This window comes from Diachasma alloeum, unplaced genomic scaffold (genome assembly GCF_001412515.2).
Source record: "Diachasma alloeum isolate Michigan unplaced genomic scaffold, Dall2.0 Dall_scaffold_00906, whole genome shotgun sequence".
Lineage (NCBI taxonomy): Eukaryota > Metazoa > Arthropoda > Insecta > Hymenoptera > Braconidae > Diachasma > Diachasma alloeum.
In genome coordinates this window covers 286,469-310,758 of record NW_021681024.1, presented here as the reverse complement: position 1 = coordinate 310,758, position 24,290 = coordinate 286,469, and the positions used below count along the sequence as shown (strand labels likewise).

Sequence of the window (24,290 nt, the reverse complement as noted above, 5' to 3'; positions counted from 1 at the left end):
AGTAATTTTTTAGTATGTCGTAGCGGAGGGTGTGGAGAATAAAATCCATCAAAAAAATTGCAACTTCGCGAAAGCATAAGTACATAATGGACAAAATCTCCCCGGACAAAATTTCCCTGGACAAAATCTCCCCGAACAACATCTCCCAGGACAAAATTTTCCCGGACAAAATCTCCCCGGACAAACTCTCCCAGGACAAAATTTCACTACGTCAAGTCATATTCATCTCTTTATATTATGGAAATCCAAATCGTCTTCTGGTGGTGAAAATTTGGCTCTCAACATTAGGACGCTAAAATTACGGGTCAGAAACTACGGATCATAAACTACGAATCCAAATAAGAGGCATGAAAGTCATAAGTGGATCATATGGGAAGGTGAGCGAAACGTGCAGGGGGCGCAGCCCCCTAGTATGTGCATAACGAATTAAATGTCTTTATTATTTTGAATTTTTTTACAAACTTGTTCAATCACAGTACTTTTTACAATATATTGGGATATTGGTCGATTTGATCGATCTCATTTGCACCTATATTCCTATCGTCTCATATTCGACCAATATCACTCAACCAATTACAATATCCTTCGACACATTCAAATCACTTGAAAACTTTTTCCAAATTACAACTCCATAGCAAAATATACTTTAAATTATGATTATTATGATATCGTGCATCACTATTGCATTTACTAGCGGACATTCTAAGATGAGATGAAAAATCAATATTTTCACAGGCTTATGCATATCACCAATCAGCCTTCTACATCAATTCGATTCTCAGGCTGTTTTTTTATTAACGGTGTTCACTCTCCAACATATGATTTTGCATATACCCGAATTCTTGGAATTTTCATTGATTACACTCCTTTGTCTTACGTGTATTCATTTTCTTATTTCGAAATTAGTTACGAGTTGAACAATTCGTCATGATGAGTATAGAATGCGTCAATACAAAGGAAGAATTGCAATATTTGACGGTGTATTTCACTGGAATAATTTTTTAGCGTAATGCCAAATTTTAAAGAAATATTCGTCTTTTCTCAATAGACGTGCACGAGCATAGGAGCTAATATCCGCATCCATATTATGTTCTCTCAGCCATGAACTAGTGTTTTCAGTACTATAGCTCACGGAAGCAGTTTCTCCTCTGTCTGTTATCTCTGCCAGTGGTTCAATCACTGCTAATTCTAACAGAAACATAACATTATATTATATGGAACAATCGATAAATAAAATGCACAAAATATAATAAATATTTGTTTCCTTTCCATGACATACCTGATACTGTGACGATTTTGAATGGTTCATCCAATTCTAACGCTTCGCTAAGTCCAACCTCATTACTAGCATATATTCTGATCCAATATTCGTGACCTTCCTGGAGATCTCTAATATGAAGTTTCTGCATATCAGCATGAACGCAGCCAACTTCAATCCACATAGTTTTTTTAGTGTCTTTGATAGCGATCTTATACTTTTCCAATGGTGAACCACCATCAAATTCCGGTCTTCCCCACTCAATTACTACTGTATTCGCTGCAATCTGTCTAATTTCGAGTGGCGCCGTTGGAGCCGTTGGAACAGTTGCATGAGTTTTTAAAGTCACTGCTTCAGAAACCGTCGGCAAACTCAATCCCATACAATTTTCAGCGAATACTCTAAATGAATATTCACTCTCTTTCAAATTTTCGACATAATATTGATATGTCGTTGCATCCAATGTTGCTACTTTAATCCAATTGGGAATTTTATCGATGAGCGATGTTAATTCGATGACATAACCTGTTGATTGAAGAGCAATCATTAAAACATATTTCTTCAGGATCATTTTCGTCATATATTTCCATAAATTATCACCTGTTATTGGACTGCCTCCAGTACTTGATGGTGATGACCAATTTAGAGTTACACTTCGACTAGTGATATTCGTAACATTCATGCCAATCGGACTAGATGGTGGGGCTGGAATAAATAATGGTGATTTAAATATCATAAAATGAAGCATCGATATCCATCTAGTTCTCTGCTATAGTGTAGGAATCCAATCCACTGGGTTATGTTATGTTGTACCTAACGTTGGTGTGGGGTTCTATTCCATAGTTCCATACCGATATTCATACCAGCGATGTCAGACAAGATTGTGACTCTCGAGACTCTAGCGACTTCTTTTTTTTTTAGTAACCTTTGTGATCCTCGTGACCATGTCGATTGACCCTCCCTTGTGGCTCTTTCAATTGATCCACGGTAAAATCTCCCGCACGGAGAGAAACGTTCAGTAAAAATTACGGAACCCACAATTCGCTCACTGATTACGGAATCGACTCAGAAAATTTAAGTGACGGTATCGTAATTTTTTACAGGAGATTCAGATAAAAATTACAGAACGCTCTGGAAAAATTCCGTGACAGTTCCGTAAAATTTCCTACGACCACATTTCACTCCGGAATTACGGAAAAGATACGTAATTTTTATTGAATATTTTTCTCCGTGCGTATATCCACGGTAAAAAAAGGGAGGGCTCCAACACGCATATACATCTACCTTACATCCGCGGTATAAAATCACCTTAAATTCACAGAAATTCTCCCGTATGTCCACGGTAAAAAGGGGCCAATTGCATTTACCCATCTACCTTATATCCACGGTATATGTTATATTTTTGGGGCCATCAACACATATCAACGCACAGCCCATACTACAAAAGTTATAAATATGACCCTTTGCCTATAGGTTCCTTCGGTGACGCAAGCATCCACCAAGAGCGGGTTTTCGCAAATTCATCTCTTAAAGGGGTGAAACCGTTTAAGTTGTAGGTGGAACATTCATATGTAAATTCTACATGTGAAATTATCAAACATATCGATGAAACTTTTTCGAACCTTATAAAATTGTCTAAACAAATTAGTTTTCCTAATCATTTGACTTTGATAATTTCTAGATATTTTGGAAATACAAATCATTTTCTCTTTCATTGAGCCATATTTATTTCCAATCTTTAGCATTTTTTTTAACGCTCTGCTCTTCTCAAACTTTGGTACAAATTCAGCAATTCTCTGGCATTTAAGAAAATTCGAAACTTGTTCCAAAAAATCAAGGAAATTCTTAGATTTTCTCAAACATTTGGCAAAATTGGGGGGTTCTACGAGAAATTTAAACTAGTTCTAGAGTCTTTCAAGCAAATTGAAAAAATTTGACCATTTTGCATACTGCGGCATGCAACACTGATACTTTTAGTAAATTTTGGGGAACTATTATTGAATCTTTGTTCTTGAATATAAAAATAAGATGCCAAAAAAGGGAATTCTCTGGGAGTGCCAGAGGGACCAATTATATTCAGTATTGCAACATAGGCTGTCCATCATTTTGAAGCTATTTTATGATTGATGAAATAAAGTCACATTTATTGATAAGAAAAGATGAACTCTTTCACTTCCTCCAACAATTTTCAAGGCTATTGTAACATCATAACCTTATGATAGAAAAAAATACGTACTGATACGATCTCCTAAAATGATGGGTTCCTCTGACAAATACGGAGGTCCTTTTCCAATATTATTTCTTGCTGTTATTTTGAATTGATATCCCGTCTCCGGTTTCAACTTTGATACATGAATGTAAGGACTACAGCCTCCTGTTTTTCCTACTATTTGCCATGTTTCATCTGATAATCGCTTTCTTTCTATGATATATTCGGTAATGGGAGAACCACCATCAGATTCCGGATGTTGCCACTTGAGCGTAAATGATTTCCTTGCCATTCCTGTTATTTCTATTGGTCCCCTCGGGATTCCAGGTTCTTTGAAGCATGCTTTCTCTATGATAGGCTTAGATTCAAGTGGTTTGGAAATGCCTACTTCATTTTTTGCCATCACTCGGAAAATATATTCAATATCATCATGTACATCATTGAAAATATAATTACAGACGTTACTCTCCACGTTTATTATTGGTGTCCATACTCCTTCTAAAGGTTCAAATGATTCAATTATATAGCCTATAATTTCAAATCCACCATCATATTCCGGTCGCTTCCATTCCATCATCAGAGAACCTTTTTCAATAGTAGTAACGAGTAATGGTCCTTGAGGCCTATCGGGTTCTTGGCCAACTATAAGAGATATCGCTATTGTTGCTTCACCAAATGCATTGGAAAGTTTTAGGGTATAAATTCCCATATCCTCTCTCGTTACTCTCTCAATTGTCAGATGAGCCACCTCATCATCTAAAGTCTTGAAGATTCGATCAGTTTCATCAATGACGGTATCATTTACAAGCCACTTATGAATTGGTGTCGGTGATGCAAAATAAGGCACTTGTAAGTGGACATTACTTCCTTGTCTTATTTTATAGACTTTCGTTGTATCAGTAGGAATTTTCGGAGCCAATTCAGTGATTTCAACTTTGAACTTCGTAGTTGTTTTCATATTGAGTATGCAAGCACTGTATTCTACAACATCATCTATCGAACATCCGCTCACAATCAGTTTTTTAACGGTTCCTTCATCAACGACGATATACTTGTCTGAATCATGAATTAATGTATCCTTTTTGAACCATTGAACCGGAATATTCGATTTAGATACTTCAATAGTGAGTACAACATCTTCACCTAAAGAAATTAATGTAACTTCAGGCAGCTTTTTAACAAAATCAACTCCGGGTTCTTGAACAATAAGACTTGCCTTTGATGTTTGGCATCCAACCTCACAGGAATAGATACCTGAATCGTCATTAGTTGCATTATAAATTTTCAATTTCTGACGTTTTCCATCTATATATAATGTTACTCGTTCGGAGAATTGCAGGTCTTGACCATCTTTCAACCAACGAACCAATGCATCTCCTTTTGTCAATTCAATTTCAAAAGTGGCTTTATCACCCACCATGATCCGAGCATCTTTCATCCTTGTAATAATCTCTGGAGGTAATTCCACTACGGTAACGTCGGCGGTACAGCGTTCATCTTGTAAAATACAGGCGTATTCCCCTTCATCATGAACCAACGCATTACGTATTACTAGTTTACGAATTGTGTTCTCTTTCACAAATTCTATTTGCTGCTCTTTTGGCTCTATTGGTTGTCCGTCTTTTTCCCACAGTACATCAGCAGAATGTGATGTTATTTCTACTTCCAGGATAGCGATATTTTTTTCAATAACTTCCAAATCTTGTAATTTTTTGACAAACTCAGGCTTTGTTGCTGTAACATTAAAATACATGATCAAATATATTGCACCATCTCAATAATATCTACTTAGGAGTAATTTCATTTAAGATTGAGAAGCATTGATCAACTTACGTTTGACTGTTACATAACAAGTTGTAGATTGATTCTTGACAGTACAAGTATAAACACCTTCATCATTTGTGCCTATTTTTTTTATGCGAAGCTTATGGATTCGACCTTCTTGAATTACTTCACGGTGATCCATACCACTTATTTCGCTTTTGTTGTGCCACCATGTAGTTGAAACGGTATGCGATGTTTCACAGTTGAGTTCCAAAATCTTATATTCATCAACAATTTTGTGTTCTTGAAGCATTTTTGTAAATGTTACTTGTGGGACGTCCACAGTTACCTTGGCACCATGCGATGCTTTTCCAATGGAGTTATTGGCAATACACTTATAGTCACCGGAATCAACTTCAGAATCTGCATTCTTTATTTCAAGCACAATGTTCTCACCGTCATACATCTCGTTGATGTTCAGTGACTTTTTCAATGGCTCGTTGTTTTTCAACCAAAAAACTTCGGGAATAGGATTGCCTGTCACTTTAGCAATAAGTTGGAATGTCTCTTTCTCCGGAACAATAATTTCTTGGAAACGTTGAATGAATAACGGCGGCTCTGGAGCTCCAGTTGGAACTTCTGAAATTTTCATATGCATGTAATCAAACAAGACAAATATAAAATTAAGAATGATTTCATCATATATCGGTCCATGTAATTTCAGCAATATTGTGAACTTTTTTTATTCACCTCCAACGACAACCCAAGAAAATTTGAAATTTGATAGCTCTAAAAGGATCTACAAACAAAATTTCATCAAAATAAATTGGAAATTTTTAAAAAATAACTTCCGCAATTTCAATATTTTTTAATGATTTCTTAAATATTCGTATAATGTCCAACTGTTCAGAAAACATTTGATAAGAAAATCCCCGACATCGAAATGTTTGGGCTTTGGATTTAGCTTGGAAGTGCTCAAGTATAAGTTCAAAATTCTGTAGGAAAGAACTCATCTCGATATTTGATGAAATCATCCACTTTGTACGATAGCTAGGAGAAATGTACAGTTGATAGTGAACTATTTAGAAAACTCAAAGCTTATATGTAATACAGACCTTCCACGGTAAGTATTGCCTTCGTTTCGATTATTCCACATTCGTTCATAGCAATGCAAGAGTACTCTCCTTTATCCGATATTTTTGGTTGAATCAGTGTAAGCTTATTCATATCACCGTCTTTGATTGGAATCACATTCTCAAGGGGTTTACCATCTTTTAACCAATTAATGATAGGTTCCGGTGTTCCAACGATTTGGGTAAATAAGATAACAGTTTCTCCCTCTCGAACTATCAAAGGTGTCAGGGGTTCTAAAATTTCTGGTGGCTCTTTCATACCGGTTTTCACTTTAAGTGGTATTTCAATAATTGCTTCGCCCTCCCTATTGACAGCCATGATTTTATATCGGCCTTCTTGTCGCTTTTGAACTCTAGTAATCTTCATTATACTGCAGTACATATGCATATCACTTTCCGTAACGATGACAATATTATCCGAACTGATCATCTTATTATTCTCATAATACCAGGTTATTTCCGGCTCTGGTACGGCAACTAATCGGCACTCAAGAATAACATCTGTATTTTCATTTACACATTTAGCTTTCGGTTTTCTCGAAAAGGTTGGCGGTATTCCTTCTAGAATATCTGCCAGTGAAGACTCTTTTGACAAACTTTTTCTTGAGTGTCCCGTCATGTCAGAGCCATGATCGGAAAATGGTCCTTCAACTGTAAGTTCTGTAGTGCTAGATGCGAATCCAGCGGCGTTTTTAGCCACACAAGTATATGTTCCAGCATCCTCAGCAAATATTTCTCTAATAATCAGCGTTGCTGTATTATCCTCATCGTAATAAATCTGGAAGTCCTTTGAAGGTTTAATTATTGCAGTTTGTCTAAACCATGTGATTTGAGGCCGTGGGAGTCCTTCAACTTGACATTCGAATTGCACCGTGTAACCATCTGAGGTATGTATAGGCTGTAATTTTTGAATGAAACGAGGAGCATAAGTTTCCATGCCCATTAATGGCTTCTCAAAAACAGGAAGTTTATCGATTCTCTCATTCAATTTCCTCTGGAAATATATAGAGTAATGTTTTTCGTCAAGCAGATACTGCGCAGGAACCCAACCCTTTTCCTGTGTCATATGTTTTTTGACAAACCACCAATCACTGTTTGTGTTTTCTGAAATTATTGAAAGAAAAACAGATGATACAAAGCTAATATGAATTTTCATAAATATTCATTCACATTTTATTCAAAATATAATATTGAAAATTGTTATAATTTTTTCTTCCAGATTGATGGAACGATTGTTCGGTGGAGTGATTGATACAGAAAACATGAAATTACGATGATCAGGGCTTCGATCATCAAAAAATGTCGTTCAGAGAGGGCTGACTAAAACCCTCTACTAAAACTATATAATGTGAACCATAAGCAAAGAAGGAAATCATAATCAAAGTGATGCTATCTAGCGTTCTTCAATCCAAGTGCCTGACTTGTCATTAAATAATATTAAAGGACCACTGTATGTCTACTAATTTTAGACTGTCGTATCTTTTCATAATCGATACTGGGATTATAATTTATTGTACTTAATCTACATACGTACCGATAACAGAAACTTGTTCTCCTTCTATCAAATTGATAGCTTCATCATTTTCAGCAATGTATGAACAAACGGAAAACATGCGATCACCTACGTTAACTGTATACTCCTCTTCGTCTTCTTCATAAATATCACTCGTTCTTGATATATCAAGCATTGCACCTTCTATAAATGTAGGGGATAGAAAATTAGTCAGTTGACTATATAAATTGTAGTGAGATTGGTGTTGTTTATACAAATAATATTATGGAAAAAATTTATGGAAAAATGAATAAATAAATAAATTGGGAGCATGTTTTTTAAAACTACGTGATTCCAGTTCTCCTCTTTACAAACCGCGGTACCGCGACTACCCCGACTCGTGTGTTCAAAGCTAACAGTAGTTGGAAACACTACTTTTCACTAGAATAATATACTGGTCAATGCAGTTTACGTTTTCATCTATGCTCACGCTCTTTTACCTCAATTTTACTACACAATGTTTTTCTTAACAACTTGAAAATTTCGAATTTTAGTAATTGCGAAAAACAGTACTCATATTACATCACCAACTCCATTCTGAATATTATTTCCTAGTAATTTTAAGGGACCTCAATTTGCAATATACCACTGACCAATGAGTCATTTGATCAACCATAATTACAAGAGAAATTGTCTTATTAACCCTCAAATGGTCGCAGCTCTCCACCGAACCTAGTTGGTCGCACGGTAAGAGAATCCCCGTTCCGTGTATTTTACAATTTCGAGAAAAAAAAGTTGAACAAAAAAAACTTATTCCACGTCAGCGAGTCGAGTTTTCAAAAGATTTTAATAATTCATCGGTGTAAGTGTGGGCCAAAAAACATATTGATGTGTTCCACATATTTAAAAGTAGGAATACAAATTTTTATGAATGTTTTATTCACCAAGTTTTTGTGTGAAAAGAAAAAATCAATAATCGGCGGGGATTTCCTCATGATGCGACCACTTAATGTTCAATTGATGGTACAACTTGGAAATTTTCTCCGACATTTTCTCTCTCATTCATTCTTAATTCTATTTTATTCAACTGAGAAAGAACTCGAACCTTCTTCATAAGTAGATGGCCGTCGCTTCGATTTCAATTTAAGTGCCAATGATTCGTCAGCTTCCTCAACCGAATATTTCCGGCTGCTTCTCAACCTCATTTTAACATCATCTTCTTCAATCTCTTCTACAGAATAAGGAATTTTCCTCGGTTTTCTTTTTCTTCGTAGAGGAAGATTAAATTCATCGAGTTCAAGTTCTTCCATACTGTATTCTTCTCTAGTTTCATCATCTGATTCATAAATGATCTCTTCGAAAATTGGTACATCGTCATTTACTGGTCCTTTGATAATTTTTATAGTTTCTTCACCGGCTTCTTCAGAGTATGTTGGAATTCGTTTCTTCGGTTTCAATCGAACTTTCCCTGACATTGAAATATCCTCTTCTTCATAAACGTTAAGTGAAATTTTAAATTCTTGTTCGACATCTTCCTTTGTTCTAGTTGTCCTAGGCCTGAATGTTACAGTTTCCGTTTCTGTAATTTCTGTAATATGCGGACGAGATTTCTTCTTGGGGCGAAGTTTACGTAATGTTACATCTTCATAAATATCTTCCATAGGTTTAGGCGCTTTTTTGGGCGGCTTAGGTTTGAATATGTATTCATCAAATGTTTCGGATTCATGTACTTCAGGAATTTCAATTATGTTATCATGCTTGTCAACTTGTTCTTCAATTTTCTTTATGATTAAGTTATCATTATCCTCAGTAACAAGCGATGATGTTTCCTTCTTCAGTTGAATATCAGCGGAGATTTCAAGTGTATCTGGAATTTGGCCGGCCTCTTTCGATTTTTTAATCATTACGACTTCCATTTCTTCCGGTTCTTCAACAGCTTTGGGTTTTTTCCCTCGTTTTTTTTGGATAGTGATATTTTCAATCATTTTCTCCGCAGGTTCGATCTTTGGCTGTCTCGATTTTACATCCTGTATCGATTCTTCTAATTTTTCGCCTGATATGTCGGTTATGTGTTTTTTTATTGTAAGTTCATCTTGACCTTCTACGTCATCAGTGGTTTTTTTCGGCTTCTTAATCAATGTAACCGCCTCACTAAATTCCTCAGGTTCTTTTCTGGAGTTATCAATCTTTGATTTTTTTATAGTGACTCGATCATCAGTCTTTTGATTCACTAGCCCTTTCTTCACCTTTTTTTTCAAAACGACATTCTCAATGGGTTCTTCATGAGATTTTCCCATTGATTCTTCTCCATCTTCCTTTTGAAGTGGTGTAATGACTGGCTTTTTGATCATGATTTCATCCGATTCTTCATTTACCTTTGGAGTTTTGCGTATTTTTTTCGGCAGCGATAGCTCTTCCGTAATTTTTTCCATAACTTTTTCCGGATTTTTCAATGTAATTTCATCGATATCTTCCTCATCCACAATTTTTTCTTTGGGTTTTATTTTCAATACCGTTTCCTCCGTAATCTCTTGAGGTTTTACTTCCAAGCTTGGCTTAACATGCTCATCTGTTGTCAATTCAGTAATTGTTGGAGACGGCCCTTCAAAAGTTACTTCTTCAAATGTTGAAGTCGATTCTTCATCTGGTTTCATACAAATTATCGGTTTTTGGATTGTAACTTCGTCTGCTTCCTCTCCACTAATTGATTTCTTTTTTGGAATTCTCCTTTGCATTATCTTTCCAGTTACTTCTTCTCTTCCCTCATCCGATACTTTGACAGGACGCTTTTTTATCGTTACATGATCAATTATATCGTCATCAAGTTTTTTCTTCTTAGGGAGTTTCTCTAATGTGATATGCTCAGGAACTTCTTCCTGATGTTCGTCAGGCGCTACATTTGTTTGATTTTGTAATGTAATTTCAACCATATTTGACTCAATTATGGTCTTTCCTTTCTCCTTCCGTTTTTTCTTTAATGTTACTTCATTAGCAGCGTCCGGAGATTTCTCTTTAGGAACCGTCATCAATATTACCTCTTCAATAACTTCTTCCTGTTGATCTTCGGTCACTGTGCTTATTTTTGTTGGTAAAGTAACTTCAATAACATTTTCTTCATTCGTAATTTTTCTCTTGGGCTTCATCTTTAACGTCACTGCTTCGACAATACTGCGAGGTTTTTCCTCAGAGACCGTCATTAAAGTGACCTCGTTAATTTCTTCTCCCTGGTCTTCGGGCATTGTGATTGTTTGTTGTGGTAGTATATCTTTAGTGCCCGTTTCCTCATCCTTTTTCTTTTTCTTTGGCTTTTTCTTCAATGTTACATCTGCAACCATGTCCTGAGGTTGCTCTTTAGAAAGTATGATCGACGATACCTCTTCAGTAACATCTTGCCGTTGATCTTCGGGCACCGCACTTAATTGTCTTATTAATGTGGCTTTAGTATCTTCTTCTATAATTTTCAATTTTTCCTCCGACTTTTTGTTCAGTATTAGTTCTTCGTCAACATTCTGAGGTTTTCCTGTTGAAATCATACTCAATGTTACTTTTTCAATCGCATCTTCCCGTTCATCTTCAGCCACGATGCTTTTTCGTTTTGGGAGAACGACTTCAGCAAAATTTTCCTCCATCGTAGGTTCTTTCTCAGGCTGTTTCTCCATCGTAATTTCTGCAGCAACATCCTCTTTAGAAAGGGGTATCAAGATTACCTCCTCAATGGTATCTTCCCGTTGTTCCTTGAACACTGCTTTTGGTTGTTCCGGTAGTGTGGCTTCAGTATCTTTTCCCTTTATTTTCGGTTTTTTCTTTGGTCTTTTCTTCACTATCAATTCATCCGTAATATCTTGAGGTTTTTCGATAGAACTCACTGGTAATGTTACTTTCTCAATCACGTCTTCCTGTTGGTCATCAGACACGGCGCTCTTTTGTTTCGGAAGAGTAACTTCAGCAAAACTGTCTTCAATTTTTGTTTCTTCCCTTACCTTTTTCTTCAATATAACTTCTTCAGAAACGTCCTCAGATTGCTTTTTAGAAAGCGGTACCAAAGTCACCTCTTCAATAACATCTTCCCGTTGGTTCTCAGACCCTGCACTTGGCTGTTCCGGTAGTGTGACGTCAGCATCTTGTACCATAATGTTCAATTTTTTCTTAGTTTTTTTTTCCAATATTAATTCATCAGCAATATCTTGACGTTTTTCAGCGGTTTCAGTAGAAACCGCGGCTTGAGTGTCTTTCTCCTCAATGTCTAATTCTTCCTGAGTCTTTTTCTTTAATATCAGATCATCAGAAATGTGCTGAGGTTTTTTTGTTGAAACCGTTGGCAATATTACTTCCCCAATGACGTCTTCCCGTTTGTCCTCGGACACGGGGGTCTCTTGCTTCGGGATTGTAACTTCAGTCAAATTTTCTTCAATCTTTTTTACTTTCTTCAGTTTTTTCTTCATTGTTACTTCTTCAACAACATTCTGAGGTTTCTCGTTCTGAATCATCTCCAACTCCGGAGTGACCTCTTGAGATTCCTCGTCAGAGGAACGGCGATGAGGTGTCAATGCCTTCTTCTTTCTTGTCACAGGCTGCCAATCAATTCTCTCAGGCATTGGTTCCAAAACAGGACGTACATATTCTGGTTCAACCCATTCTTCCCAATCCTCTTTTTTACTTGGTTGTTTTTTCTTATGTTTCCTTCTTGTTACAGTCTTCTCTTGGTTGACCGTAGGCGGTTCTGGCAATGCTTGAATTTGATCAGGAAGTTCATCATCCTCCTCTTGGACCTCTTTATTCAAGTCACTCAGCCGTGGTTGTACACTAATTGCTAAGGATTCCTTCGTATCGTTTTCTTCTGGTGCACTTCTGATAAAACCCTTCGGAATGAACGGTTTCTCATCATCCTCAGCCTTCGGTCGCTGTGGTATTTTAAATTTAACAATTGGTTGGTCATTTTCTTCAGGGATTTTCGGAATACCAGGTACAATAGGTATTTGTTCTTTTTCTTGATCCACTTTTTTCGTAGGACGTTTTACAAAACTTCTTTTCTCATCATCTGGGAGTTCTTCTTTTGATGGCAACTTCTCTCCTTGTTGATATTTTTCAAGTTCAGGTTTTGCAAAATCTAGGGGTTTTAAATCTTCTTGTTGGAGATCCACTTTTGCTGCCTCGTCCTCTTTCTCCATAAATTGAGGCTCATCTTCACTTTTCTTCGAGTTTGTTGGTTCTTTTTCAGTATCTAATAGCTTCTGCTCTGGAATTTTCTTCAATTGAACCTCTTCCACAATGTGTTGAGGACTTTCGGGAATTTTTCCTTTTCCAATGAACAGAGATTTTGCTGATACCGGCTCTTCTTTCAATTTCTTTGGTTGCCGCTGATAAAGTGATTTATCTGGAACTTCCTCGAGTGGAATTTCCTTCAATTTTTGAAAGTCCTGATCTAATTTTTCCAATTCTACAATCTCTTTCTCAGGTATCTTGATTTTTTTCATCTTTTTTCTCAAAATTTGCAATGCCTCATCAGCATTTCGTGATAAAATACCAGCCTGAGGTGGATTTGGTTCAATAGAAATTACGTTGAAAAATTGTAATTTTGGTGGATAGTCCCCATGAAAGGTAATCCGGCTGCGAAGCATAATTTTTGGGAATTTTATATTTGGTGTTTCTTTCTTTTTAATCAGAGCGGTTTTCTTCAACTTTATTGCGGCAAATTGAATTTCTTCTTTTGGTTCCATATAAATCAATTGCGTTGGTTTATTTGTTCCTCTTATTATTTTGTTAGGGACAAGTTTTGAGATCTTCGCAGAATCCGGCTTTTTATCTTTTTTTCTTTTTGAAGATTCCCACGAAATTTTTTCAGGCATTGGTTCCAGTACCGGTCGCTCATATTCAGGTTCTATCCATTCTTCCCATTCTTCTTTCTTGATAGGCTTCTTTTTCTTTTTCTTCATTTTTTTCTCTTTCGTGTCCATTACTGGCCCTTGGTCTTTACACACTTCCTGAATGGTTGATTGCTCACCATCCTGAGTATTGATCGAGTTTTTGATAATTTTGGGAGAATTACTTCCTTCCTGATCCGTAGTAAGTTCTTTATTATCACATGATTCATTAACATCAACTTGAGGTGAAATTTCCATATTTTCAATACAGCTTTCGTCAAGCTGTTTTTCTCCTTTGGGTTTCTCAATCATATGCGTTGGAATAATTTCGGAAGTCATCACATTTTCATCGAATGTCACCGTTTTTTCACCTTTTTTCGGCATTATGTTTTTTCTCAACTTCTTTTTAATTATGGGTGATTTGACATGTACCATGTTATCCTCTGATGTTATCTCCTCCGGTAGTCTCTCCACGGGGATGTCAGGTCCAATAACTTCATCTTGTTTTACATTTTCGCCAGTTTTTCCAACAACTAATTCACTCACATCGATTCTATCGGAAGGCACTATGGTTCCTATTGCATTCACTAAGCAAAGTTTGGGAATAATTATTTTTTCTATCGATTCATCCATTGTTTCTCCTTCTTGTATCGAAGATTTTCTCAGTTTTATGACTTTTTCAAATGCGTTATCAATAACTTCAAGGATGCGTTGGCTTTTCATTGATTCAATCTCATCGGCAGGTTTTACGAAAATTTCTTCCACAATCTCTGCCGGCTCATCTCTTATAATTGATTTTCTTTTCTTCTTTGTGATCAATTCCATTGGAGTTTCTCTGGTTTCAATAATTACTTCTTCAACAGGCCCTTCTTGAATGTCAACTATTGTTATTGTTGATATACCAAATTCATCAGTAATAAATTCAGCTGATCTTCGTTTGGGTTTATGTAAAATAATATCTTCGATTGATTCTTCCAAGACTCCCTCGTCATTAATAATATTCGATTTTCGGGTGATTATAGTTTCCATTGGTAACTCCCTGACTTCAACTATTTGATGTTTATTCATCAATTCGGTTTCTAGGATGGGTTTATGTATAATTTCTTCAATGACTTCATCAGGCTCATCATTGGTAGTGGGTTTCTTTCTCTTCACAATTCTGACAGTGGGAGTTTCGATTATTTCGAAAATACGAGGCTGTACTACTTTCGCCGTCAAAAGCGGTTCTATAACTATTTCGACTCGTTCTTTTATCGGCTTTTGGATAACAATCTCTTCGACAACTTCTGTCTCATTGGCTGGAAATTCCAATTCACTATGCCCTGTAATGGGCTTTTTTCTCTTGATTACTTTGTTTTTTGAAGTTTCCACTATCTCAATAATCTGTTGGGCCTCCAACGGATTATCCCTTGCATATGGTTTGAGAATTACTTCCTCAATATCTTCCTCAGGCTCATCATTATTGACAATTTTTCTCTTCTTCTTCAAAATAACTTTCGATGGTGTTTCAACCGTCTCAACTAATGTTTCCTGGAGAACATCACCATGAACATTGATTTCTGTAATCGTTACCGTGCCAATATCATCAATCACGTGACGAGCATTCTCTTTTCTCAATTTTGGCAGGACAATTTCTTCTATAGTTTCTTCCGGAACACCATCGGCCATAGTTGCCATCAACTTTCTTTTGATCACAGTTTCGTTGGGTTTTTCCTTGATTTCCACTATTTGTTGTTGCTCCATCAATTTTGTTTCTTCCAAAGATTTAGGAATAATTTCATTTGTCATTATTAGACCCTTGCGTTTTATGATTCTATTCTTTGGTGTTTCTATCACTTCAATTATCGGAGTGTATGAAATTTCTGCTCTTGCAAAGTCTTCAGTGATATATTTCGCATTTTCTTGCTTGGGTTTTAACAATATGATTTCCTCAATCACTTCCTCTTCATCGTTACCATCTATGGTAGCAGCAATTCTTCTTTTAATGATTGTTTTTGCTGGTGTTTCAATTGTCTCAAAAATGTTTTGTTCTATCATCGAGATACCTTCCTTCAATGTTTTTTCAATAACTTCTTCAGTAATGGTTTGATAGTTATCCGGAGTAGATGATGGGATCTTCTTAACTATTCGTTTCTCGGGTGTTTCAATTATTTCCACTATTCTATCAGGTTGTTGGAATATATTTATTCCAGTGATTCTTACGGTTTCCAATTCATGAGTGATTGGTTTAGCTTTTTCTTCCGGTGGTTTTAAAAGAATGATTTCATCTATTGTCTCTATAGGATGGTCAATGGCTTCAAGTATAGATTTGTTCTTTCGGATTATTTTCTTTGTAGGAGTCTCGACAATTTCAATAATTTTTTGTTCTTCCATTAAATTTCTTTCATCAGTGGGCTTAAGTCTTACTTCTTCGATTGTAACTTTGGGTTTCTTTTCAGAAGACCTCCTACTTTTCTTGATCACCTTCTTTAAAGGCGTTTCTATTATCTCAATTATCTCTTCCTTGTCAGATTGTTTTAATATTTCAGGCTTCATGAGTGTCACTTGTGCATCGTCCAACTCCTCCGTAACAGATACAGCATTTGCAATATCTAATTTTGGTAGTATAATATCTTCAATAATTTCATCTGAACTACCACCATCCTTAATGACCGTGGATTTTCTCGTGATTACCGTATTTTCAGCTGTTTCGATGATTTGTAAAATCTGCTGTTCATTCATAAATGAATTTTCCTCAATCGGTTTAATAATTATTTCCTCAAGAATTTCTTGGGGTTGTCCTTCTTCCTTTGATTCTTTTCGTCTTTCAATGATTAATTGGTTAGGTGTTTCAATAGTTTTAATGATATTTTGCTCGCTGAATTCCACTTCTGCCACAAGTTTGGGGATTCTCTCTTCCAATTTAGGAATAACGATTTCCTCAATGGTGCTTTCCAACTTGCCATCTGCTTTCATAGCAGATTTTTTCTTTTTAATAACTTTATGAGTTTTTGTTTCCGAGGTTTCAACTATTTGTTGTTTTTCAAACAGTGCAACGTGTTCTTCAGGTTTTGTAATTACTTCATGAATTGTAATATTTATTGCATCTACCATATCATTCTTGGTCTTTTTTGTTAAGACAACCTTCTGGGGTGTTTCGATTATTTCTACTATATTCATTGGCTGACGTTCCTCAATAAATGTTTCGGTAATATCAGGCGTACGTAATGTATCAATTGTAACTTGAGCATTTTCCCCCTTCATCTTCGGAATTACAATTTCTTCAATTTCGTCCTCAGGAATCGTTCCGTCATTTGAAGTACTTCTAAACTTCTTTATTATTATTTTATCAGGAGTTTCAATAATTTCCTTGATGCGTTGTTCCTCCATAAAAATTACCTCATCAATCGGTTTGTCGATTGACTCTTCAACAATTTCAGTTGTATCATGAATGTCATATGGCTTTAGTTTTTTTTTCTTCACTATACGCTTAGTTGGCGTCTCAATAGTCTCTAGAGTTTCCACTAGAATTTCAGTAGATTCATCAGGTGCTTTTTCAACATGTGGTGAAGTGATATCATATTTTTCAGAGCCCGGGATAACTGCCTCAGCTTGGTCCATTTGAAGTTTTCGGATGATAATGGTCTCAATTTCCTCCATGGGAATAGTGGTATTACTTGCAGATAAAATTTTTCTCTTAATGACTCTTTCAGATGGAGTTTCACGAATTTCCATGATTTTCTGATCTTCTAGTAATTTGATTTCTTCGTTCGGTTTTTCAATTATTTCCTCTACCATTCTTTGCAATTTCGCATTTTCAACAATTGATTTCTTGCGTATTATAATTTTTTCTGGAGTTATTACTGTTTCAATTATGCCTTCTTCGATCTTAACAAGTTCAGCTGGCAGGCGCACGACTTCATTTTCCATCTTTGATTGTTCATTCATATCAATGTGTGCTATTTGCATCATATCGTCAAATGACCTTTCCTTTCCTAATACTTTCATGATACCGTGGTCCGTAACTGTATCAAGTGAGGGACTGGATATCCATTCTTCGACATGTTTTTCAGGGACATTCTACAAGCATAATAGTTCATGGATAACGAAATAATGAAACAAAAAATATTACAAAGTGTGAAAAGCTTACCTCTTGAATGAAATCCTTGGTTGTACCTATTCAGAAAAACATTGATTAATATTGTAGTCATGATGATTTCGACTCGACTATGATAACTTTATATGGAAATTATTACATTGAAACAAAGAGGAAAGAAAATTGTAAGGTTTGGAAGTAATTTATTATTATAAACTTGCAAATAAGATATCTTATTTATCCTTCATTCTTAATACCTAGTTAAATTATGAATAAAATGTCAAGAAAACAAGGAGTATAGAAGGAAGTTGTATATAAATCCGCAGGAAGGTATTGCTCACCTAGAGGGCACGACTCAATCTCTTTTGGAACTATTGTTGTGTAATGTAGTGGTTCTTTGTGTATTATTTGTATAGAATCAATTCGCTGGAAATTCGTGAGCTCACTAACACCATCAGAAATCATATTGACATTAGTAAGCGAAGTGGATTCCGGAATTTTCACTGCTCCATCGGTTTCTCTAGGTCCTATGGCCGACGAGGATTCAACCATGTATTCAGGAAAGATTTCCTGTGTAGTTTTATTCAAAGTAGTGACGATTTTTTCCACGTCCCTTCCGTCCAGCAGCTGCTCACCGCCAACCTCATGAACCGTACCAACTTTATTTTTAATAATCTCTTCCGGGATTTTTTCCAATCCCTCAATTTTGCTCATTTCGCCGAACACAGTAATCTCCTTACAGATGCCCTTTTTTATTACAGCCACAGGCTTCATACCTGGTAGGTCTTGTCTTGGTAGGGATTGCCCTCCTTCTTCCTCCAATGTTACTTCTTCAGTCATATGCCGTTGACCACCTTTATTTTGTGTAATTTTCCCTTTCGCGATTTGCTTTGGTTTCCCAACAGCGGAGATCTTTTCTGTAACAGTAATCTCTTCACTCTTATTTCCATCTTCCTCAGTTACTTGCACTAGTTTTACAGGTGATAGAGCTTCCAGAATATCTTCCGGAATCGATTCTTCAGGCGTTTCTCCGTGGATAGTAGTAGTAGACTCTCTATTTTCTTTCCCCACCGTCAGTTCTTCAGCGATATGTGATTGAACATCTTTCATTCGAATAATTTTCTTCTTCGTAATTTTCTTCGGTTTTCCAACAATGGAAATCTGTTGAATAGCGGTAATCTCTTCAGGACCTTCCTCTTTCTCACTTACTAGTATAGGCTCAATACCTGATAGAGGTTCTACTATATGATGAGAAACTATTTCCTCGGTGGGTTCTTTACTATCCACAGTGAGCTCTTCAGTGATCCCCAGCCTTTGACTTTGATTTCGAATGATTGTTTTCTTCGTGATTTTCTCCGGCTTTTTAACTGGGGAATGCCCTTCAACTTCCTCTTTTTCAATTGGCTGTAGAGGTTCAATAACTGGCAGAGCTTCCATTATCTCATCCAGGACTACTACTTTATTAGGCTCTTCGTTTCTCACGGTGAGCTCTTCAGTGATCTTCTGGTTATTGCCTCTTTTCCGGCTAGTCTTTTTGCGCATGAGTTTTTCAGGCTGATCAAACTTAATGATCTCTCCAGTAATCTCTGCAGGGGTTTTCTCTTCCTCAGATGATTGCATGAGCTTTATAGACGGAAGAGCTTCCACGGCGTCTTCCGGAATTAGTTCGACAGTAGGTATTGATTCTATCAAGTTTTCTGTGACCTGCTGTTGAACACCTTTCGTTTGAATATTTTTCTTCTTCATAATTTTTTTCGTCTGTTCAAAATCAGATATCTTTGCAGCAACGTTAATCTTTTCACCAGCATTCTCTCCGTCTTCTTCATTTTCTTGAACAGGCACAATGCTAGGTAGACTCTCCACCGTATGATCAGCGGCTATTTTCTGAATAGGTTCTTCGTCGTCAACAGTAAACTCTGAAGTGATCGATCCCTTTTCATCGACTCTCGTCGGAATAATTTTCTCCGGTTTTTCAACAGTGAAAATTTCTTGATTAATGGTGATCTCTCCACAAACTTCCTTTTTTCCAGTCGCTTGGACAGTTTCATCAACTGACAAAGTTTTCAACATTTCACTGGGGACTATTTCTTCAGTAGCGACTTCGCTTCTCGTGACGAGCTCTTCAGTGATTCCCAATTCAACGCCTCTCTTCCGCTTAGTCTTTTTTTTTGTGATTTTCTTCGACCGATCAAATTTTACAATCTTCCCAGTCAAATCTCTAGAGATTTCTTCTTCCTCAGATGATTGCACATGCTCCACAAATGGAAGGGCTTCCACAATGTTTTTCGAAAATGGTCCTACTGTAGATTCTTTCAGGATAGTGGTAACAGATCCTTTACCTTCTTCTTCCACTGCTAATTTTTCTGTAATCTGCTGTTGACCATCTTTCTGCCGAATAATTTTCTTCGGCATACCGACATCAGAGATGTCTTCAGCAACGTTCATCTCTTCAAGAACTTTTTCTTCCGCATTTACTTCAACATGTTCGTCAATGGGTTCTTCACCGTGGATAATTATCTTCTTGGTGATTTTCTCCGGCAGTCCAACAGCGGAAATCTCTTTATTAATTGCTTTCATAGATTCAATCACTGCCAGGGCGTCCACCATCTGATCAGGGACTATTTCTTCAGTAGGCTCTTCGCTTCTCATGACTACCTCTTCAGGGATTCCCAAGTTGACGCTTCCCTTTTGGGAAGTCTTCTTTTTTGTGATTTTCTTAGGCTCATCAAACTTGATAATCTCCTCACTAATGTCTTCAAGGATTTTTTCTTTCTCAGATGGTTGCACAAGCTCTATAGCAGTAAGAACTTCCACAATGCTTCCCGCAATTGGTTCTACCAAGGGTTTTTCTAGGATAGTAGTGACAGATTCTCCACCTTTTTCTTTTACCGTTGACACTGTGGTAAACCGCTCTTGACTACCTTTCTTTTGTATAATGTTTTTTTTTGTGATTTTCTTCGGCTTCTCAACAGCGGAGATCTCTTCAGTACGGGTAATCTCTTCACCAAGTTCCTTTTCCTCAGTTGCTTGAACCGGCTGCATGCCTGGTAGATCCTCTACCATGTGATCCAAAGTTATTTCCTCACTAGGTTCTTCACCACACACAGTGAGCTCCTCATTGTTTCCTACTTTACTACGTTTTTTACGAACAATTTTCTTCTTCGTGATTTCTACTGGCTTTTCAACAGCAGAAATCTCTTTAGCGATGGAAAGCTCTGCAAACAGTTCCTCTCTTTTAATTGCTTCTGCAGCCTCAATAACTGGCAGAGTTTTTCCTATCTGATCAGGGACTATTTCCTCAGTAGATTCTTCGCTTTTCATTATGAGCTCTGCAGTGATACTCAGTTTACTGCCGGGCTCCGCAGCTCCAAAAACATCCACAATGTCTTTTACGATTGGTTCCATTATAGGTTCTTTCATGGCAGTGGTGACGCATTCTTCTCCTACCAAATCTTTTGTAACCTGATGTTGATCACTCTTTCGAATGATTTTCTTCTTTGTAATTTTCGTTGGCTTTCCAGCTTTTATCTCTTCAGAAACATTCTCTTCCTCAAACTCATAGACAGGCTCAATAAGAGCCAGAGCTTCCATTAACTGATCAGGGACTATTTCCTCAGTCGGTTCTTCACCTGTCCCTACAAATTCGTCAGTGATCGCAAATTTATCGCTCTTCTTTCCGATAGTCTTTTTCGAAACTTCTTGAGCCTGCTCAAACTTTATGGTCTCCACTGGCCTGTCTTCACGGACTCTATCTTTCTCTGTTACTTGTATAGTCTCTGTTGATGGAAGAACTCCCGTGATATTCTCCGTAGTCGATTCTTTAGTAAACTCTGTCATGATAATAGTGACCTCTCCGTCAACTTTCTTTTCTTCAGTCGCATGTACAGATTCGTTAACCATCTCCTTGTTGGGTTTTTCACCTCCCATGACGAGCTCTTCAGTTATCCCCAGTTTCTCGTCTGCCTTCCTGATTGTCTTTTTGGTGATTTTTTTCGGCCGATCCAACTCCATCGTCTTCCTCTTCATGTCTTCACGACTTTCTTCTTTCTCAGTTGCTTGCACAGGTTGTATAGCCAAAAAATCTTTCTCCATATCCTCTGGACTTAATTCTTCTGTAATTTCATTCGGAATAGGGCTGATTGATTCTGTATTTTTCCCGTCGACTGTCAACTCGTCTGTGACCTGTTGCTGAATCCCTTTCATTCGGATAATTTTCTTCTGTATCATTTCCTTCGGTTCCACAATTGCGGAGGTAACTGCAGTAATAGTAAAACCTTCACAAATTCCTTCATCCTTATCTGCTTGCATAGGCTCTATAGCTGAAAAAGCTTCTGAAATATCATTCGGATTTGATCCCTCAGTTGCTTCTTTCAGTATGGTAGTTATGGGTGGTTTATCATTTTTTTCCACTGTCCACTCTTCTATAAGTTGCTGACGACCACATTTCTTTTGAATGATTTCCTTCTTCATGACTTTCTTTGGCTTACTAACTACAGCCAAGCTTTTAGTAACGCTAATTTGTTCACAAATTTCTTCTTTTTCAGTTGCTTGTACAGGCTCAATATTTGGCAGAGCTTCTACTATCTGATCAATTTCGATACTCTCTTTATCTGCTTCCTGCTGACTATACTTCTTTTTCGGAATTTTCTTAGGCTTTTTCAACTTCATGATCTCTACAGTTATGTCTTCATGAATTTGTCCGCTCTCAGCTGCTTGTACAGGCTCCATCGTAGAAAGAACTTTCACGATGTCTTTCGAAATTGATTCTTCAGTAGTTTCCTTCAGAATAGTAGTAACGGATTTTTCACCTTCTTCACCTACTGCCAACTCGACTGTTATCTGCTCTCGACCATCTCCCTTTTGCATAATTTTCTTCGGCTTTTCGATTGTAGAGATCGTTTGAGTTATGGTAATCTCTTCACGAACTTCGTTGTCCTTTGCTGTTGTTACAAGTTCCACAGCTGGAAGAGCCTCCACGATGTATTCTGGACTTGATGCTTCAATCTGTTCTGCATCTCTCACAGCGAGGTCTTCAGTAATTACTAGTTCATCGTCTTTTTTTCGGACAGTCTTCTCTTTCGTGATTTTCTTAGGCTTAATCTTCACAGCCACTTTTTCATGAAATCCTTCTTGTTCCGTTGCTTGCACAGGCTTTATCGGCGAAATAGTTTCTACGATGTCGTCCAGAATCGATTCGTCAATAGGTTCTTTCACAGTTGACCTTTCTGTAACTTGTTGTTGATCACCCTTATTCCCAATAATTTCCATTTGCATCATTTTCATTGACTTCCCAACTGCAGGGATCACTTGGCTAACCGTAAAATCTTCAAGAATTTCTTCGTCTGCAATTATTGGTGCAGGTATTATAGTTGGAAGGGTTTCAACAATGGTCCGCGTAATCGATTTCTCAGGTTTCTTGAAGATAATGGTGACGGTTTCTTTACCATCTCCTTCCATTGTTAACTCTTTGATGACCTGTTGTTTATCAACTTCCTTTCGATTCCATTCACTTTTTTCACGAGTAGCCTCGTCCAGAGTTGCTTGTACGCTTCTTCTCATTGAGGTAGCAGTCGTTTCTTGAAGGTTCATCTCCTCAGTAACTTTTTTCACAACTATTTTATCGTATTCTTGATTGTTTTCTCCTACTCTGAGTTCTTTAATGACTTGCCGCCTTTCATTTTTCGTCTCTCTAGTTTGCTTCTTCTTCTTCTTCTTGATGTTCTCTCCAGCAGCGTATACCACTGGTATTTCTTGAATTTCAATAAACTTTTCATCAGGCCCTTCTTCGATCTCATCAATCTTTGAAGGAATAATCTCCTCATATTCATAATCCGCTGCGACTTCTTCAATTGACATGAACTGTTTTTTGGGAATGTTAGGGAGCTTCGATTGAATGTCTTCTAATTCTTCTTCAATTATTATTACTTTGTCATTTTCATCTTTTAAAGGTGTTTTCTTTCGTATGATCGTTTTCTTTGTTTTTATCGCACAGGTAACATCATCTTCACTCCCCCGTCTAAATTTGGTTGTATATTCTGTCGTAGTGCTTACTTCGCTATCGGAGTCAGTCATTTGTGCATGTGTGGAATCAGTGTATTCTTGTATGAATGTATCGTAATGTGTAGGTAAAGTGCGATCAAATTCTGGGGCTGGTGCTTCTGTTGTTTCTGAAATGTATACAAGACATAGTATTTTCATGAAATTTTACGTGTCAAGTATAAAACTGTGGTTTCGCTACTATTTGGTTTGACTTCTAATTCAATCCTTCCTAACAGTACAATGCTAATAGTTTGTGTTACATGTTCTGTTGTATTTATGTTTGTGTACTGTTCTACATATTACTTACCTTCTGCTGAATTTCAAAATTAAGAACTTGCTAAACTTAATCAAAAAAGCTCATAGCCTTTCATTAATTTGAATGTACCCTACTTGTTCTTCCCAATGAATTAATCATATCATGACGTATAATCGTATTTCTCCCCCTCCCCCCCCCCCCCC

The 24,290-nt window shown here is 36.9% G+C and overlaps 1 protein-coding gene across 1 annotated transcript in view; it reads right to left on the bottom strand.

Annotated features, from left to right (window-relative positions):
* Positions 1-415: 415 nt before the first annotated feature.
* LOC107045262 (titin) overlaps positions 416-24,290 on the bottom strand; it is a 69,889-nt gene continuing 46,014 nt past the window's right edge. The window contains 10 exon segments of the mRNA XM_029126613.1: positions 416-1,188; positions 1,280-1,783; positions 1,859-1,963; positions 3,495-5,201; positions 5,301-5,870; positions 6,347-7,468; positions 7,899-8,060; positions 8,962-17,776; positions 17,847-17,872; positions 18,134-23,959. Of these exon segments, the coding sequence (XP_028982446.1) occupies positions 986-1,188; positions 1,280-1,783; positions 1,859-1,963; positions 3,495-5,201; positions 5,301-5,870; positions 6,347-7,468; positions 7,899-8,060; positions 8,962-17,776; positions 17,847-17,872; positions 18,134-23,959 (19,040 nt within the window). The 3' untranslated portion in view covers positions 416-985.